This window comes from Amphiura filiformis, chromosome 6 (genome assembly GCF_039555335.1).
Source record: "Amphiura filiformis chromosome 6, Afil_fr2py, whole genome shotgun sequence".
Classification (NCBI taxonomy): Eukaryota; Metazoa; Echinodermata; class Ophiuroidea; order Amphilepidida; family Amphiuridae; genus Amphiura; species Amphiura filiformis.
In genome coordinates this window covers 55,446,022-55,467,312 of record NC_092633.1, presented here as the reverse complement: position 1 = coordinate 55,467,312, position 21,291 = coordinate 55,446,022, and the positions used below count along the sequence as shown (strand labels likewise).

The 21,291-nt window shown below is 35.3% G+C and overlaps 2 protein-coding genes across 3 annotated transcripts; both read right to left on the bottom strand.

The window, feature by feature from the left end:
• Positions 1 to 52: 52 nt before the first annotated feature.
• Positions 53 to 20,234, bottom strand: LOC140155654 (prostaglandin reductase 1-like). Of its 2 annotated transcripts, XM_072178577.1 has the most exons (9): positions 7,563 to 7,762; positions 6,621 to 6,666; positions 5,941 to 5,997; positions 4,987 to 5,145; positions 4,267 to 4,384; positions 3,596 to 3,751; positions 2,562 to 2,667; positions 590 to 711; positions 53 to 330 (listed from the first exon to the last, which is right to left on the bottom strand). In XM_072178577.1, the coding sequence occupies exons 1-9, from the start codon at positions 7,663 to 7,665 to the stop codon at positions 220 to 222; spliced, it is 978 nt and encodes a 325-aa protein (XP_072034678.1). In that variant the 5' UTR covers positions 7,666 to 7,762; the 3' UTR covers positions 53 to 219. The 2 variants fall into 2 exon arrangements, with proteins under 2 accessions (XP_072034678.1, XP_072034679.1); XM_072178578.1 differs by lacking the exons at positions 6,621 to 6,666; positions 7,563 to 7,762 and adding an exon at positions 20,193 to 20,234.
• Positions 13,277 to 19,365, bottom strand: LOC140155656 (prostaglandin reductase 1-like). The gene is made up of 7 exons (XM_072178580.1): positions 19,313 to 19,365; positions 17,916 to 18,077; positions 16,547 to 16,664; positions 15,475 to 15,630; positions 15,088 to 15,193; positions 14,203 to 14,321; positions 13,277 to 13,881 (listed from the first exon to the last, which is right to left on the bottom strand). Exons 1-7 carry the CDS (start codon positions 19,333 to 19,335, stop codon positions 13,771 to 13,773), a joined length of 795 nt encoding a protein of 264 aa, XP_072034681.1. The 5' UTR covers positions 19,336 to 19,365; the 3' UTR covers positions 13,277 to 13,770.
• Positions 20,235 to 21,291: the final 1,057 nt, after the last annotated feature.

The window sequence follows — 21,291 nt, the reverse complement described above, 5'->3', positions numbered from 1 at the left end:
CGGGTGCAAGTAGTGAAGTAGCATCACTCTGCTATGTTGTTTGTTAAAGTGAACCTTTAATAACCTTTGACCTCAAATCTGTAAATACCCTATAGACACTGGCTAAATGTCAATGTGTTTTACTAGCCCTACGAAGTATTTCTAAACACCACAGAAGTTGCTTTATAAACACCTCAATGATTGCACCATTAGAAGCTATTAGAGTTAAGCTCGGTGTTTCTATACATTGACGATTGCCTTTCCTGTATTTGCTCCCGTAAACAGCTCCTGAAATGCTTTGTACATATTTTCAAATCCCTTGGTTACATGCTCTCTGTATTTCAGTTTGCCCTGTAAAAGAAACAAACATAAACATGTAAATTAATCTTTGACCTCTGTGTTTAAGTGGTTTTATGTCGACAATGATTTTTATAATAATAGATAAAATATCATAAAAAGTATTTTAGGTTTAAACTAAATAAGTTTGAAGGTGTCTATGGAAACATTTCATGTTCCGATTCATTAAAGCCATGTAAATATATATTGCAAAAAATTATAAAATAGGCCTAAATAAGATTAATTGAAAATTAACTGCATATGGCTAATATACCTGTTTTATCCATTCAATATTCTGCTTAACGGCGGCCTCATTTTTCTCCTGTCCAAAGTCGGCTACAATAAATCCTTGTATTTTGAGGCGCTTACTGACCACCGTACCCATGATGGATGGCACTGAAATAAGAATCAAGATCGAGTTGCATATAGTTTTTGAATATAAATATTGGGTTATATGAAGGGTATGAAACATTTTGATAACATTCACAAAACATGTTTGAAATTGATGCCAAACATTCTCTAACATAATGTTGACAAAATATTTTGCAAAACTGTTTGCCAAAATATATTTTACGATAACTTTTGGACAACATTTTTAAAATGTTCTTGTAGTGGGTTTTTTTCATAATAAAAAAAATTAACGTTTTAAAAATGTTTTCATGACCTTTATTTAACCCGACACCAAGAGTAAAAATTGCAATAGTGGCGGCATGGGGCGGGCGGGAGTGTCACTCCAATATCGGGGGTGACGGACGCTCAGTACAGTACCACCCCAGAGGCCCCATAAATGTTTGAAAGCTCATTTTCTGTCACCCAAAGACCCCATATTTATGGTTCCGTCAACTTGAACGATAACTTCCATCCATCACAACTTTTATTGCATGTATTTAAATAACAAACCCATTTGAAGCAATTTAAAACTTATTCCCATTATGTTTTGTGGTTAATATTGAGTCAAGACCAATAATATATATAAACAAAAGTTTCCCCATCCCAAGGAATATCATAAACATGGGGCGGAAATGACACCCCTAATATCAAGCCTAAGGATCTACTTTATACCGACACCATTTCTCTTGTGTGTCAGCTTTATTTTGTTTCAGTCAATATGTGAGTGCAAACACCGCTAGGCATATTGCAGTTACTGATCATTTTCCTATACACAATACACAGTGCTCTCACCATTGACGTGTGACCTCTACAAAAAGTGTATGTTAGAGGTATAGGGCATTGCCTAGTCACTGTGTGAGAAATAAGCGGCCAATATTTTTTGTACTCTCTGAAATTCTAGAAAATATAATTTTGTTACATGTCCTAAATTTTTAGCTAATTTAGATGTTTGGAAATATTCGCACTTTGGTGTTTTAGTAAGGAAGGGCACGGCATGGCCTGCAAAATTCCCTGTGTAAATCGAATGCAACTTTTAGTGACTATCACTCACTTGTGGACCACTCTCTTCCGAAGGGCATTAAAGCTAAACCACTTGACGGCTATTTTTTGTACTTGCTGTCAATCAAGAATAATGTATACCTTACACGTAGGCTGAAAACTGAGTAGGTGGGGCATCTGCAAATGTTCGTACCTTCCTGATATGTAAATGACAAATAACAGCAAAAACAACTCCCATATCTGTCCATAACTTTGGTCAGTGGAGCGAGTGAGGGGATTTCGAGTGCCTGATTATTGATTGGCAAGTGCCATAATTGGGCATAAGTGCAGTCCACCATTCAATGTGGAGGATGGGCTAGACTTTATCGATTGATTTTGCTGAAGTAATTTCCTGTTAAGCGCGCTTCAGACTCCGAGTATTGTACGTACAATATTGTATGTACGGTATGTACGTTATTTAATCTATTGCCATTCTATTTCCAGTAATGTTTAAGTTCTAACGAATGTTTGATGACGAAAAATCGATAATATGTTACATACAATATCTAGCAGAAATATATTATCGATTTTACATCATCAAACATTCGTTAGAACTTAAACATTACTGGAAATAGAATGGCAATATATTAAATAACGTACATATTGTACATACAATATTGTATGTGCAATAAAAAGTCTGTATACTGCTTTAACCAGTTTAAGTACTGCAAAGGTCGAATCATGTTTGCTGTGCAGCATAACTGCACTATGGTCATTCTCACCTCCAACTCGCCTTAATAAAGCTTATCTAAGAGTCACGGTGAGATTTGTGTAATTCCCTGAAGAAATTATTATATTTTTTTGTTTTGCTACTTTACCTTTCACTTGCTCCACAGTATTGTATTGCGAAATAGCCCCGCAAGCAGAGACACGACCGAAGTTATTCATGTTTTCAATCACCGTTGTTGAAAATTCTCCACCAACCTAAATTTAAACAAAATGTTAATAAGGCGAAGAAAAAAAAACGTGTTCTACGGGTGCATGGACCTTTCAAGTATGATCGGTTGGTCAGGCGTTGTTTAATTTTATCTATTTTTTTAGCTTTTTTTAAACTGTAAAATCAAGCAAATCTGTAAATAAATTACTTTCTTTCCTATTTGCCACATTTTGACGCGGTTTTTTTCAGTCAAAATATATCTACTTTTTGCCCACAACATGTGATTTTCACGCATACAACAATTTCCGTCAAACTTAGTCTGATTTTACATGCATATAGCCAAAGAAAAATCTCAAAAATGGAAAATCTGGTTCGGTCGGGCCCGTAGAACAGGGTTTTTTTCCGTCCCCTAGAGTTTTGAAGAGATGCAGAGAGAACAAAGGAGTGGGTCAAGAAAGGGGAAATGGGTCTGTCACATCTATAATTTTGGGTTGGTTACCAAATGCATCTTTTAGGTCTGGATAACAAGCACATAACCAATCTCATTACTTCACATTATTACATTATAGAATTCATTGAATACCGTAAAAACTCGATAGTTAGCATACGTGCTTACTATCTTGCGCTTTTAAAACATGCAAACATGAAGAGCCCCATCCACAAAAGTGTAAACGGTTTTGAGCAAATCATCGATACACATAGTTATATACGAACAAGTAAACCTGCAAATATGTGTCTCAACCCCATTAGCTCAGTAATGCGCCGGACTTTGGTACAATTTCATGTTTTCACAAGCGCTGGATAGTAAGCACATAGCACGTTTTTACGGTACAATGTTAATACAGAAATAAGAAATATACTATAATCGATTTTGGCTAATAAAAAGACCAATGAAGAAAATAAAATCTGATGTCATTCGCATATAACCATGTATTTTCTTCCCACGTCCTACAATTCAAAAGTTATAATACTTACATTGTCAAAATAGACATCTACACCTTTTGGAGCTACTGATTTGATAGTCGCATCTAGGTCGGAGATTTTCTTATAGTTAATAGCTTCATCAAAACCAAGCTCTTTCAGGTATTTCAGCTTCGCGTCTGAACCTGCAAATCCTATCACACGGCAGCCCTGGATCAAAGGGAAGAGTTCGAATTCAAATAAGGTATATGTATATCACTGTAAAAGTCGTGTCTTGCAATTAGGCATAATAAACAATAGAAAACTGTAAAATATCTTGCCTGAACACACAATTACACTATTGATGCAGATATATATCCTATCTGATGTCAATCGCATGCCGTGCTAAAATTACAGAGGGTCACCATTGCAAAATCGTCTCTCTACCAAAATTAATTAACTGGGACAAATACGCACAAAATGCGTGAAAAAGTTGTAATGCTATGGGCCCAAATGAGGCTGAATTTGGTCTAAAACAGGTCAAAGAGAAGGAGCATACCATAGATTTTGGTAATTTCTTCCCCCGGTATTTCGAGCAGGGAGGGGCAACTTGCCCAGCATTATTATTTTTGCAGATTTGCCGGGATGAGTGGCTTACACACTGTCCGCTTCCCTCTCTGTCGCACTATAGTGTTGTTTTAATACTAAGATCATAAATCAAGATCAAGCCATTTAAATAAAATTACCAAAGTTTTTGCAATTTGTCCCACCACTGATCCCACCGCACCAGCAGCACCACTAACGAGAACCGTCTCTCCAGCTTTAGGATTGCAGATGTCAATCAAACCATTATAGGCTGTCATCCTAACAGATCGGGGAAGATAAATATAAATAAGAACAGTTTATAATAACTGGATATTCAGTGACGTAACGGTACACGGGTAAGGTGTACGCGCGCGTACCCACCTCCCCCTCAATCAAAGTGAAAATTTCCATTGAAAATACAAGCTCGGTGCCCCAATCGAATACTATGTCTTGTTTCTGAGTAGATCACGTGGTTTCAGGCTTTTCATGTGGAGGGACTTTTTTTTTTTAATCTAGGGTGGAGTGAGAGGTTTTCCGTATGTAAAGACATCCACACCCACGCACAACCCCCACACACCCCATTCACCCCACCGCACACCCCACATCAAACTTGATACACACACCACCTGACACCCCAACAAAAATTTATCGATGTTTGTTTGCCTATATGTTTTATCATGATCATGATGAATTCGGGCGGAAACTCGCCATGTTCTAGTAGGCTAAGGCCCTGAGCCTACTTGCTTTGGTGAATCATGTACATGCATGTCCTGTGTCTGAATACTCACATCCACCCCACCCTCGGCCCACCCCACACATATTCCATCTTCTAGAGTACATTTGTATAATCTATAGGTGCTAATTATTCTAGTTTGACTTACCCAGTCATTCCTAATACACCCAATGCTAACGACAAAGGAAGGTTATCCGGAAACTGCACCTTTCGCATTTTAGCATTTGTTATTGCATGTGAGGTCCAACCATCATAAGACAACACGTGATCACCAACCGAATAATCTTTACTCTTGCTCGAAACAACTCTGTAGGGTAAAATTCGAGAAGTAAAATAGTGATAAAATTACTATTTGATGGGAATTCATACTATCAAATCCACTGAAGTTGCTGCCGTTGGTAGCGCCAGAAGTTGGTCGAAAAAGTCTTCAGTGAACAGCTCTTTTCAGAGCCACCAAACCGTTTGTAGCAGATAGGCGAGGTCTGACTGCTTGTTCTCTGTTGACAAGGGGCAGTCATCTACACTGGTATCTCTCCTACATGTGCTGGATCCGTGGTGCGTTTTATTCACATGTATATATATATGTCTTTTATACTTTTACTTTGTGCAATATATTTATCCATCTTTTATCTAATTTTGTTATTTGATATTGTAACCAGTGTATGAAGCCAAATAAATAAAATAAATAAATAAAATAATCAGTGAACGGCTATTTTACAGAGCCCCAAACCTTTTACATTAGCAGATAGGCGAGATCTGCTTGTTCTCTGACAAGAGACAGTCTTCAGTGAACGGCTCTTTTCAGAGCCACCAGTAAGCAAGGGGCGACCTACGTGTCTCATTCTTAGGTACTTAATCCTGAAGAAGTCAGAGCTACTCCTGACGACGAAAGCTTGACATTTCTAAATTTGTCCGACGGCGATCCCGCTAAAAAACTTGGGTCGAAATATATTTTGAGATGTGTTTTCAAATTTAGATACCGGTATTTTTTGCAGGAAATCACAATATAAAAAAAACAAAAACACGACATTTTTTATTCACTATCAGCAAATCTAAAACTCAAACCATTTTGCGGGCATTTTTGTGGGAGTATTGAACTTACCTTGCTACTTGTTGTCCAATCATTTTATCTCCAATATTTAAACTTCTACTGTATGGTCTGTAAATAAAATAGAGTCAACACATAAGATTGAAAAGTATAATATTAGCAGAAATGATATCGTCCTAACTTGTGTAAATCGTTCTTAATTATTGTAAAAATCATAAAAACATATTGTATTTAAAAACGCTCTTCCAAAATGTTGCTATATTAACTCTCTACCAAAATTTTGTTATATTATGCTGACAAAATGCAATGTTACTGTAAAAACATTTGAAAAAGGTATGACTTTATAACTGAACATGTGAATATTTTTCTAATTAGGCCTATGCAAATTAGGGGCGGCTTCACTGTATAATACATCAGAACATATTAGAAAAATGGATTTTTAGCAAAATATTGACAAAAATTATATGTTTAAAATGAGCTTCTCCAGTTATTTTAGCTCATTAACTTTATTGATTATTGATAAAAACAATAAGATACAAAGAAAATATAAATTGATATATTTTAAAAACCGTATGTCCGATCTGCTTCAAACAAAAGGCATATTGATAAGTGTGCTTTGCTCTACTCAATAATCTGTTTAAAACATGCATGCTTAGAGCACTTCCATGATGCCTCCAATACCACCTTAGGAGTATGGATACTCTTTGTGTACAGTATTATAATGATCGACTCACCTCATGTACGGATCAACAGTAAGACATACAGCTTCAAGTAATACCTCTGAAATGGCAAAATATCAGTCAATATGAAATTCGATTAAAAAAAAGGAAAGTGTCCTGTAACCATTCGTATAAAATAAAATAGAGACAGCGCATAAGATTGCAAAGCGTAATAGGCCTAAGCCCTATTAGCAATTCTGGTATCTTTTGTCTTTGAAAAGAGCGGTATTGTATTCAATCTGTTTGCTGACATACGGTACACAAGTGATTAGTGCAATCTGCTTGTAGTGCAGGGCGATCTACTCAAAATTGTATTCCTCTATTGCTATGGTAGTTAATCCAATTACTAGTAGGCCTATTACGTCACTTCTACGGCGAATAGAATAGTGTAAAATTGCATATTTTCTCGCGCTTCACAAATTTCCAAAAATCAAAACAATATGATATCATCAGGACATTCCGCAATTCAAAATGCAATTTGGCGTGTCTGATGCACTCAAGTCCCACAAAAATACTTGAAAACGTTGCTTTCCGTGCCTTTAAGGGGGTATTACACCCCTGTGGCAAATTTGTGACTATTTTTGCAATTTTCTCAAAAAATAATAACACACTGGTAACAAAATTTATGTATATTATTGGGGCAAGGAATCCAATTACTACAATGAAATTTCAGTGACTCAAGACAAGCAGTTCAGTATATATGATAGGAAACGAGGTACATCCTAGCGGTACCTTATTTCTTATCATAAATAACAAACCGCTTGTCTTGGGTCACTGAAATTCCAGTGTAGTAATTGGATTCCTTGCCCTATAATATACATAACTTTTTACCACTGTGTTATTAGTTTTTGAGAAAAAATGCAAAATAGACACAAATTTATCGAGGGGTGTAGTACTTACCCCTTAAATAATTGAAAAGAGACCCTGAGGGAGATTTTATCTATAGGCTGCACTTACCTCCATCTTTGAGATCTGGTAATTCAAACTCTACAAGCGTCAAGTCGCCGTCCTTTGGTGCTCCTTCGAAGCGTTTGGAGATAACCCATTTTCGACCTTTCATTTTAGACGAAGCTTCTCAACTCGTTATATCGACAGCTATGATATCCGAAACAGACTGAGCACAGATTCTAGAGGGAAATTCCTTTTATAGAATAAGCTAACACTCAGACCGCACACGCGCATAATCAATACATTTATATAAGTATTTTTCCTCTGCTCAGTCAAGCTGAATTACAGCAATGTCATTACTGCAAATGTTAGGTCCGATTCATTCGTTTTATTTAGTTGTATAGTAATAGTATCATTCGTTATTCAATTTAGGCCTAGGCCTATTTCCAGACATTTTTAACTTCATAACGAATGTTTTATGACATCGTAAAATCGATAAATCTTTTCTACCATATATTCAACGTTAAATATAATGAATTTTCATTAAAAAAATAAATTGAAAGCATCGAATATTGCATGTGGAATAACAAAGTATGAACCGGGCCTTACGGCAAATATCGCAAGTCATGGTACAAAGGACATTTACTTTTATGTACAGTGTATTAAAAGGACATTTACCTTTATCATGTTTATGTTTTGGCGCAGTATAGCCTATTTATATTTATATCTTGAATCTTCTCTGTTTTATTTAATTTGATAGTAGTGGGGCTTAATAGTACATGTAGAGAGGCTTCATAATGATTTTGAGGTTTACATTTTAATATGGCCAATATGTATTAAAAGGACATTTACCTTTGTATATATTATAGAGAGGCCACATGATGATTGTGAGGTTTCCGTGCAACTTTTTTAGACAAAGGTAACAACCATGTTAATGTGTCTACTCACTCTGATCGTTCTATTTTATCCGACTAGTTGTCGTTTATGAAAAGCGACGAGAACTGAGATATTTGGGTTGAAAATGCAGCTTTTTAAAATTTTAACTTTTTGTTTTACCCGAATGTGTCGATATTTTTTTAAAGAGCTCACTTTGAAAGTAATTAAAATTTCATATTTGCTGTAGCGAAAAATATTAGCCTACCTTTAGGCCTCTATCTTAAGACTTAAACAAACATGAAAGATTGGAAATATATCAAATGTCTTTCCTAACATGTGTTCTGCTTATACAGTTATATATGTATGAATTATTTTCTGTATTATTTTATTAGGTCCTAAATGCTATCTTCAGTAGATAGCAAAAAGTATGAAACGTCAACATAGACTTCCACAATACACGTTTTAGCTAAGCGCGTCGATAAAATTGTCAAAATGCAGAAATGCTATGATTTCTTTAGACCCTTCGCGCCGTAATTTACTATCTTGAGTAGGCCCTAACTCGGCGCGAAACAAGCAAGCATCAAAATATACCAGATTTTCTTACTTCTGCTAAATGTATCATTTATTTCTGTATTACTATATAGGCACGTAGTGCTATTTTCAGTATAAGCTGTATTAAAATGATTGGTATATGTACCCATCATTTTTGTCAATTGAGCCTGACTCCCGGGGCTCGAGTGACTCATCAAAATTTAACATAAGAGCACCACAATGAACATGGCACGTGACCTCGGAGAGTTACCATAGCGACTGGATCACGATTCCGTGCGGAACCATGATCATGCAGTATTTCACCGACTACACAAAAACTGTTAGGGGCTGTGCAATAATTATGAGCCCTTGGGAAGGGTAAAATTGGGGAGGGGGCAAGGAATTTTTGGTTAGCCGAAGGAGGGGGGAACAAGCAATTTTGGCAAGCCGAGAGGGGGGGGAAGCAATTTTTGGCACACATTCATGGGGCACCTTTTAAATAAAACGCTCTAAAATCAGGTGTAAGATCCTTAGGTTTTTTTTTTATTGTATACCATATTTTTTCTCATTCATTTGACACCATCATGTGGCTCATACTAAACACCACTGACCCACCCACCATAAAACACCATAAAACCATCAGACCTACAATGTCACCATTGACCAACTCAGCCTACCACCCATCTTTGACCACCGAAGTCTTGATTGACCCACTATGACACCCCTTGAGCCACCATGACACTCTGGACCCAGCACGACACCCACTTACTCTCAATGACACCTCTTGACCAACCATGACACCCCGACCTACCCGACACCCCATCACCTCCTGAGCAGCTGCTGTGCCCTTAATATCGCGGTACTTCAGAACCCTCTGCTTCTGAACCAAGGATCCAAAATAACAATGACAGACACAGCCCTTTATAAAGGAATTTGATCAATAACTGATATTTTCAAATTTTCAAACGTATAAGTGACGTATAGTTCGGGGTATAGTTATTGCTTAAAGCCATATTATAACATTTTTATACAAAATAGATTATCATTTAATTCTTTGCCATAAAATGTTAGTTTTTACTGTCAGATATATCCCCTTTTATTTTTGAGCCGAACAACTACGGCAAAGCAAAGAAAATTGGAATTTACTACCAGCACATGTCGCCAATACGTACCACTCCTTCGGTCATGTTATGGTACGACCCTTTGTTGTGTAGATCACCATCCCGCACGCCGTGTACGTACTGTGTGTTGAACATTGTGTATGCGTTCTACTAATAATTCCATTTCCATCGTAATAATAAAACGCCGCGGCGCGCCGGTTCCATCGCTTTATTCAAAATCTCGGATTTTGACAAAACTACAGCACCTCACTACAAAAACAAGTGTTAATACATTAACACTATTTGAGCAACACTTTTTAAACATGTTAAACCGTTAATGTGTTAAAATATTAACATTTGTGTTGAAATATTAACAATTATGTGTTAAAATGTGTTAAAATATTAACATTTGTGTTGAAATATTAACAATTATGTGTTAAAATATTAACACTTTTACACTTTTATTAACACATTAACACTATGATTAAATGAGGATGTTCATTTTTAAATGCTTTAACACGTTAACACCACTTAAGTTAAGTGTTACTTTTTAAACACGTTAAACCGTTAATGTGTTCAAATATTAACATTTGTGTTTATATTTTAACACACAATTGTTAATATTTTAACATAAATGTTAATATATTAACGGTTTAACATGTTTAGAAAGTGTTGCTCAAATAGTGTTAATCTATTAACACTTGTTTTGGCAGTGCTAGCATACCTAGAGTCTTGATTTTTGCAGGGTATATTGGTTTAATAAGTACAATATAATCGTGTAAAAAATGAATTTAAAAAAATCAGTGAGGGCGTTCTCCTCAGCAATGTTATAATATGGCTTTAAGCTTTCCAGGAAGCTTTCCCTTTAAAGGGAATTTTATCAAACGCCCTCAAACGAAAGAATTTATTGTGTGTATAATTGTAACGTGTTTATTTTAAGGGGTATAATCCACGCGTCTAGTACGCACTCGTTTCTAACTTAAATTTCTGTGAAATCTTGTCCGCGCAGTTCTTGCCGCCACGCGCGCGTCAAACTAAAAACTGCGTGGAGTGTGCGCCAGGCATGCCAGGCGCTGATAAGAAGTTCAGCTACGCGAGAGTTCCGTGTTTTCATTGCCATTTACCAATGATTTTTGTAAAAGAAAGAAAGATAAACAAAGGGTAAAAGAAGGAAAGAAATAACTAAAGAAATAAAGAAAGAAAGAAAAAGTTCAGGAGTGAAAGAAAGAGAAGGAAAGAATAAAACAAAGAAAGAAAGAAAGAAAGAAAGAAAGAAAACGAATACAAGGGAGAAAGAAAGAAAAGAGAAGGAATAAAAGGAAGATAAACAAAGAAAGACAGAGTGAAATAACAGAAAATTTTGAACAAAGGAAACTGAAAAAATTAATGTAATCAATCAAATAAATAACAACGACAGAAAGAAGTGAGAAAGAATAAAAAGAAGAAAGGAAACGAAAACAAAACAAAGACAGAAGAAGGAAAGGAAAGAAAGACGGAAGACAGAATTAAATAATGAGGGAAAAGAAAGATAAATAAAATAATAACCAAGATAACAAAATAATATAGACCTATAAGCCTAATTGGACTATAGGGCGAGCCCATTTCAGAAATCCAAAAAATGTATTATTTCATGGAAAAGAAAATTATGACGTAATTAAATGGTATTAGCGTTACACATCTCTCATTTGGTTACCTATAAAGTATAACTTCGTAATGTAATGTAACACAATTTAACTAAATTTTGGGAAATCAATAATACGTAAAAAATAATATAGGCTATAGGTGTATATATTATATAAAACTAGGTCTATATTGGTTTCTTAGGCATACTGTCCATTTATACAGGCACAGTAGGCCTACGAAAAAATATATAAAAGGGGTGATATCAAACGGCCTTTTTTGGGGGGTTTGATTTAAGTAAATTAAATGTCTTGTTATATAAAGGTTATGAAAATGTTTTAATACGTTTTGTATGAAAACACGCTACAATAATATTTCTAAAATGTTTTCAAAGTGTTATTGTAAAAAATATGTTTTGCAAATAGTTTTTGCCAAATATTTTGTCAAGTATTTTTTCTATATGCAAAACAACGAGAAAAAACGGCAGTATTGACAAAATTCAAATTCAATTCAATTTGAAATTACAGATTCATGTAAAATATCTCATTTTGTTTGTTGGCTTAACCACTTTTAGTTTTCGATTTTGAAGAACTTCATATTGAGTGAAACTATATAACCTAATGGATACTTTGGAATCAAGAGGGTTAAAAAAAACCCGAAGAAAATCACCACACTGTCATGTTGCATGTATTTGCGATATCACCTGCATACGCGGACAATTTTGCGCGTATGAGCTGCGACAAGTTTTTGCGAGTGACGCGCTAGATATCGCACTGGTATTTTGAACCAAAAAATATGCCATTTCTGCTCAAATTGTGAAAAAAGTAACTCGGTGACCCCCATTTTTTATTAGCTTTAATGAAACATCATATCAGTGCGCATATTATATCAAAAAATCAGCAAAATTGTTGGGGTAGATTTTTTGTTATAATCGAAAATATGTCTAAATTTTCCATTTTCCCATAGACGCCTGTACTAATTTTTCCCAAAAACAGCCTTTTTAAAATAGTTATTTCTCAAAAACGAGCTCGGTGACCCCTCTTTTTTATTTTAGATATTCGAAGTATATCGATGAAAGTTAATTGGTACGAAGTTTAAGAAAAATTGTTGGACGGGATCTTGTATGGACTATACCCCTTAAGCAGATCTGTTTACCATGCTTAATTTTTCAAAATATTAAAACGAAAGAATTGCCAATTTATTGTGTGTATAATTGTAACGTGTTTATTTTAAGCAGATCTTTTTACCATGCTTACTTTGTCAAACTATTAAAAGTTCGGAAACTGTATCTTGTTTATGTGTTTAGAAGACGTTCAGAATTATAATTTCAAAAACATATTTTGTATTAAGATTTCAGTCAGTGCCCGGCAAGTTGTTTCTAAACACCCTAAAACAACAGAACAAAAATATCAGTTGGCAGCCGTCCCCAGCAAAAATAAAACGTTTTACGGAAAACATTTAAATGTCGGACTTAATAACATTCAGAAAGTTTTTCAACTTGCTGCGTAATGTTATTTAATTGTAAGAAAATATTTCACACAAATGTTTGTGAAAAATAGTTTGCAATAACATTTTTAAAATGTTGTTGTATTGTTTTTCATATATAAAACATGAAAACGTTTTAAAAACGTTTTCATGACATTAATACACCCCAGCATTAAATGTATTAAAACGTTTTAAGGGGGTACTACACCCCTTGATAAATTTGTGACTATTTTTGTGACTATTTATGACTATATACCGCTAGAATGTACCTCATTTTTTTAACACATTTTATAATGAACCACTTGTCTTGAATCACTAAAATTTCAGTGTTATTGGATTCCTTCCCCTATAATATACATAACTTTTGTTACCAGTGTGTAATTATTTTTTGAGAAAAATACAAAATTAGTCACAAAATTTATCACGGAAGGTGTAGTACCATATAGTGCACCTTAACCAAAACCATAACACGTTTATAACATGTTTAGGCCTTTATTCCCCACTGACAGCTTCAGTATATAAGCCGGACCGCTTCTGCAATTCCACGTCCTTTGTCACTCTGGTCTTCTTTTGCCACGGGATGGAACATAAAAACATTTGTTCGGTCCGAAATTAAAAGAGGACACAATTATCTGATTGCACCATCGGAGTTAAACTCGATATTTCTATACATTGACGATTGCCTTTCCTGTGTTTGCTCCCGTAAACAGCTCCTGAAATGCTTTGTACATATTTTCAAATCCCTTGGTTACATGCTCTCTGTATTTCAGTTTGCCCTGCAAAAAATAAACAAACATACATATATTAAATTTGAAGATACACGCATACAAACCCTTCATCGTTGACGTCAGTGTTAAATTTTAAGTAAATAAGTTGAAACAATGATTTTGACACTCTGATTCAATTGATGTAAATATAATCATATAGGTTTCAGTTTCAACAAACTAAGTTTGAATGCTTATATCCTTTAACAGAGGCCTCTATGTACTCTATGGGAGCATTTTTGTAATATGTACCAATTTATTCAAAGCATATAAATGATATATGAAAAGTCTATGGAATAAATCAGATAACATGAAAATTAGCGCTATATATACCTGTTTTATCCAATCTATGTGCTGCTGAATGGCAGCATCAAATTTCTGCTCATAGTCGTATACCATAAATCCTTGTATCTTGATGCGCTTACGATTCACCGTAGGCATGACGGATGGCACTTGAGTGTAAGATAAAGATGAAAAGGTTCACATGAACTAGTTATGTAACCGCACTCGTACATGTACTACAAATTACATATTCATATTATTTTCCATCAAAAAACACACAGAAGGTGCAGATAAAAGCAATGAAATGCTTGCAAATGCTTGCCCCTAAACATTAACTAAGTTGCTAAACAAAGCAATCCCCTCTTCAGTATCCTGGGCTTCGGGCCTTCATTGCGGTTTTCCTCAACACATTGAGGAAATGTGTTGACGCTGTCACATAATGGTTCCATAGCTTTATAAATCCTTTCTCTGTAGACCTTTATCATCATCAGTGATCATTGGATGTTTCATCAAAAGGCCATTATGTTTTAGATATTTGAAACAGTGTTGAAATGGCAGTTCAATATCCTAGGTTTCTGTGGGACGTCTGCGAGTTATTTTCTCACCCATCCTCATATAGTCCAAAAGTCCATAGACCCAAAAGTCCATATTTCAACCCAAAGTAGCCACTTTTTTACTTTTCTTTCACCGGAATCCCCTTTGATATGTTTGAAAGTCACAGTGCCTTTCTCCTGTATCACTCAGTGAATTTCATATCAAAGTACCCCCGCCCGCCCCTCCTCTATCATGGGGACTTTGGAACAGACTCGTCTAAAACCTCCGAGATACAGTACACTTGACTGATTACATGTACGACTGAAACCTATGATATGCACAAAAAATGTTTGCGCTCTGAATACTCTACTAAAATGTCTTATTATAGCTTTGTTTGGTTACCTTTCACTTCTTCTTCAGCATTGTATTGAGATATTGCCCCACAAACAGATACACGACCATAGTCATTCAGGTTTTTTATCACCGTTGTTGCAAATTCTCCACCAACCTATTAATAACGACAAACAAATCTGGAAAGTGTGATTCGCCTGTGTGGTTCAGACATTGTGTTTGATGAATTTTGTCATTTGTTCTTTCTCTTCCAGATCCTGCTCTGCTTTATTTAAAAAATTTTTAAAGATGCTGTAATTCTAAACTAGGATTATTATAATTAGGCCTAAGTTGAGCATACTTTTGAAAAACATACTTAAGAGGAAATGCCAAGAGAGGCATAAAAATATATATATAAAATTAACCAAATAATGTTTCAAATTAAGTATATATACTTACATTGTCAAAATAGACATCTACACCTTTTGGAGCTACTGATTTGATAGTTGCATCTAGGTCGGTGATTTTCTTGTAGTTAATAGCCTCATCAAATCCAAGCTCTTTCAGGAATTGTAGCTTAGCTTCTGAACCTGCAAAACCTATCACACGACAGCCCTGGATCAAAGAGAAGTGTTCCAAATAAGGTACACGTATATCACCATGATCACTGTAAAAATCTTGTAATTATAGACAGTAGCGTAGCCAGCGGGGGGCAGGGGGGCAGACTGCCCCTGACAAAAAATGAAAGAAAAAAGTGCCCCTCTGACCAAAGGGCAAAGGAAAAGAAAAAGGGCAAGGAACCCCTTTTCCATCAAAATTCACCCCGATCATGGGCCAAAATAGTGTAAAATACAAAATTTTTGAGCGCTGCGCGCGCACATTGTCACAATAAAGCCATTTTCATCTCGATTATGGGCAAAAATAGTATCGAATTCAAATTTTTTGCGCGCTACGCGCGAACATCGTCCGAATAAGACATTTTTTGGAAGCTCGAAGACATGTACAAGTCTCTCAAAAAACAAAAACAAAATTCAACTGTGCCCTTGAAATTTTATTTTGCCCCCCCCCCCGACCAAGAAAGCTGGCTACGCCCCTGATTATAGATATAATTATCTTTCATTATAGAAAACATAGTTAAGTGCCTATAACGTGAACCCAGCAAACACAAAAATGTTTTTTTAAGGAGAAAAGACCGCATTTTTGTAATTTCGAAACCCCATAAAAAATCATGGCCCGGGGATGGGAGGGGTGGGGTCTCCACTGATTGAAAGTATACAGGTATGTGCCACCGTTTTGGGTAGGTACATTTTCAGCAATTTTGGTGTATCGATGGGTGGGTTTTCAGTGGAGACCAATGCGCCCAGTTGGGCGAAAGTGTCCTTAAACGCGCCCGGTCAAATTTGGGTGATTTTGGGTGTTTGAAAAAATGACGGATGGGTAGCAAAAGAGCAAAAAGTAGGTATAGAGGAAGTTAGCATAGCATCCGAAAATGTGTGGCGCAAGACACCCCCCTCAGTTCTATAGTACATACCAATATTTTTGCAATTTGTCCCACCAATGATCCCACTGCACCAGCAGCACCACTAACGAGAACCGTCTCTCCAGCTTTAGGATTGCAGATGTCAATCAAACCAAAATAGGCTGTCATCCTAATAAACACATCCAAAAAAGAAAGTTGAGTGGTCAAAATCTTATTGCTATTGAAGAATGTACAGCTTTATTCCGTAAGCAGTTTAATTCCTCAATGGGGTTTTTACACTAGTCTAACTCGTGAATATCTTACTTCAAAGACCGTACCCCATTGACCCTCAAACACACCCCACACACCTTATACACACATCAACAAGTAGGTGTATGCTTTTTTGCTATATTTTGTCATCATGGATAAACCGGCAACCGGAAAATCGACATGTTACTAGTACTTGCTTTCGTGAATCATGTGCATTATGTCCTGGGTGTAAATTGCATAAAATATATATGCATGGCACACCAACATCGCCTGGCTAATAATTACTTTGTCAGCAGAGATAAAATCAATACCCGGGATCGATACACGTGAATGTACTATGCACGAGTTTGAAATGAAACGAAAATCTTTGGATACCGGGGTAGAAAATGATGAATATCTCCCGTAAATCAAAGAAACCAGATATGGTTCCTTGCACTTGAATATATATTTTGAACAGATATGATAGTCGTTAGCTTGCGTCTTGAGAAAGAAGCTTGCGTCTTGAGTCAAAAACTGACAATAATTCTGATTTATATGTGCCGAATTATATAGCGCAGTGTATAGGCCAATCGTGGAGGTAGTCTAAAAGCATATGACCTGTGGCGTACCATGCTCGACTCACACACAGCGAGGTCAGTCACCGGCCTAATCGGGGCTATTGTCAGTAGCCTTAGTCAGATGTCCTTCGGCCCTTATGCGACTCAAAACTATTAAACAGATCGATACAAAATGGTCATGCGTGGCGGTGGATTCAACCTACCATGGCGATTTCTGCCATGAAGATATCGGGGTGATGACACTGTGCATGGTACATGCGAACACAATAATCACACACACACACACACCCAACACAAACACCATCAGGGGCGTAGCCAGCTTTCTCGGTGGTGGTGGTGGGGAAAAGAAAAAAAATTTCAGGGAAAAGGCGAAAACAATTTCTCGATTCCATCATTTTGAACCGGTGGGATATATCTTCGAGCTTCCAAAAAGGAAGCAAATTTTGATAGAGTTCCTTGCCATTTTCTTTTCCTCTCCTTCCCGATTTTCTCTTCCATATTTTGTCCCCGGATTTTGTCAGGGGCACACCCCCCCTGTTGGCTATGCAACTGCCCACCACACACACATACAAACACACCCCTCCAGTATTCGTTACATTTGTAGTTTGACTTACCCAGTCATTCCCAGTACACCCATTGCTAAAGACAAAGGAAGGTTATCCGGCAACTGCACCTTTCGAAGGGTAGCACAATCTGTGATTACATGTGAGGTCCAACCATCAAAAGACAACACGTGATCACCAACAGAATAATCTTTACTCTTGCTCGAAACAACTCTGTAAGGTAAAATTCGAGAAGTAAAATAATGATCAAATTAACTATTATATATTCTATGGTCCGTGAAAATCTTACTTTCTGAATTCTTTAATTTAACAAGCAAGTTTTCTACTGACGTTATGATTGTACTTTCCAGATAAATATTTTGAAAAACAATAAAATACATTAAAAATTGAATTGCATATATAAGAATAGGAAACAAAAGAATGTTACCATATTTTCACATTGTAATCAAATAACTTTTATTTTGTAGCGAAGATTTCAGAGTATAATCATGGGTAATTTAAATTTCCTGGCACATAAGATAACAGAGGTGTGATGATGGTAGAACTTTTCGAATGACCCTCGTAGGTAATTCGACTTTGAATCGTGACTTTAGAATTATTATCAACCGCATCATGATTTAGCGTGAGCAAACTTTTTTCATCTCGTTTTGTTTTATTTTGTCAGTTCATATATAGTTTATCATGTTTAAATAGTGATAATCTGATATTAACTCTCAAACATCCATATTTTCTGCAAAGTCATTTCTATACATTAATGACTTCTGCAAAGTCATTTCTATACATTGTATATATTGATGACTTCTGCAAAGTCATTTCTATACATTGTATATATTGATGACTTCTGCAAAGTCATTTCTATATTGATAATGATCTGTACCCAACTCAGTGACAATAATTGAACCTACACTCTTAAAGTTTCATTAGTAAAAATGACACATTGTGTATTAATTATAGCAGCAATTCATGATAATTAGTTAATTTGCATAATTAATTAATTCATCATCATTGTTTGACTCGTGTCTCATTTTATGTTTCATATAAACCAAATTTATAGTGGCAACAATCGTCAAAGGACGACTGTATAGATTGACATAGTGTACATTCGTATGTTCCCGGTAAACCGTTTTTGACTTTCGTGACCATTTGGTGACAGGTTTCCATGTGGGCTAAAACTGGCAAAATTTAGGGCATTTTCAACAAAATAAAGAAAAACAATATTATAATTTCTACAAGACTCCTCAAATAGGTGGGAAAATACTTTTCTTTGGTATGATAAAAACTTTAAATAGGCCTAGATAGACCTAATTGATTTGACTTAGAAGCTATTTCCCTGCAAAAAGGTGTATCCGAGAAAACTTTTTCTGTTGAAGCCTATATGGCTATTAGCACGCACGCGCGCAGAGCATTATCTTTAATTTGTAAATTTTTGTAAGAAGTGTTGACCTTACCTTGCTACTTGTTGGCCCATCATTTTATCCCCAATATTTATACTTTCACTGAATGGTCTGTAATAAGAGACAAAACGCAAAATAATATCATGGAGCGAAATATTGACAGCTATAGTTTGATCAGGTAGAATGCATACCATTCCTTTTGTGTGGCAGCTTTATTTGTCTCAATATATGAGTGCAATCGATCACGACTAGGTCATGCTCTCCTCTGACCCGCCTTAAGACTGTTTTTTAAAATATGTTTCAAAATTGTCAAATGTTTTAACAACATGAAAGTTTGGCTATAAAAATATAATTTAAAAAAAACTATTTTGTATCTAAATAAAAAAATAAATTATATGCCTACTACCAAAATGTTGTTAGGTTGATAATTTATATGTTACTGTAGATAAAAATTCCCTTTAAAAGGGAATAGTCAACCACAAGTTATTTCTGCGTATTTGCCGCGGGGTATTTGTGGGTTATACCGATGCGTATTTAATGAATATGGTGGAAAGTTTGATAACTGATTGTTCGAATGACATTTAATGCCTTCGATGTTAACACATTTGAAAGACACCAGCTATTTATTTGATATCTAAATGCGAATAATTTATGTTTGATTGACTTTGTTACGCGTTTGCAATGAATTTAGCGCAATGTATCTGAAATTGCGTGCTGCATCCGTAACCCTTTTTAGGAAGGCAAACTTTTACAACTTTGTAAACACTAAATTTGAAATATATTAGATAGAAAAAATATATTAATTATACATCAAAGCTGAATTAATTATAAACGATATTACGAACTCCATTAGGGAAAGACACGTGGATGGTTAATGTGCTCCCGTGAGCCTGCTCCCATCATGATTATGGCCTTTTAGCAGTGATCAACTCACCTCATGTAAGGATCAACAGTAAGACATACAGCTTCAAGTAATACCTCTGAAATGATAATAATCAATCCAATTAAGGCATGCGGTATGAACGTTTGGACAGTATTTATTGTGGGACATTAGAGCACATCAGACATATCGAATTGCATTCTGAATACGAAGAATGTCCTTCTGATATCAAATAATTTTGATTTTTGAAATTCGCAATGTAATACACATTTTATGGCAAATCATTAAAATTGATATTTTTGATATTTAATAGTACTCGAAGTAAACTTTATATATCTGATGATTTATACTTAAAGTGTATGTAGATGGGATATGAAAAGCCGACGATAAATTGAAAATTTTGACCTTTCGTATTGAAGATATGGATTTTTTCCCAAAACACCAAAAAAAAATTGGTCTTTTGGGGAAAAAAATCCATATCTTCAATATGAAAGGTCAAAATTTTCAATTGATCGTCGGCTTTTCCTCCCAGACATACACTTTAAGAATTATCATTAGATTTATAAAAATTTACTTCTACTGTATATATCAAAAATGTGAAAAAGTTTAAAAGGGGTAAATTAGGTAATCATTTTAAAAAAGTGGTGCTTTGAACTTTGATGTATGTACATTGTTATACATGTAGTGTTATGCCATATTGTTACATGTATTTAGACTCTGTATCTATTTATTATATGTACATGCTGCAGTACCTTATAATTTGTATTCTTTAATACTTTTGCAGCTGTTGTTGTAATTCTCTGTGATTATTTTTTATATTTTTTTGTTGTTTTCTCTAATTAATAAAAAAAAACATAATGATAAAAAAAATGTGAAAAATATCAAATTTTAATAATTTGTCATAAAATTTGTACTATATCGTGAATTTCACAAAATGAAAATTATTTGATATCAGAAAGACATTTTGCGTATTCAGAATGCAATTCGATATGTCTGATGTGCTCTCATGTCCCACAAAAAATACTGTCGAAACGCTTAAAACGCTCATTCCAGATCCCTTAACACGGTATATTCGCTATTTTGTTAATATTTTGTCGATTTAATACACGCGTATACGTAGCTGTTACGTTTATTGTAAAAGTGTCCTGAAACT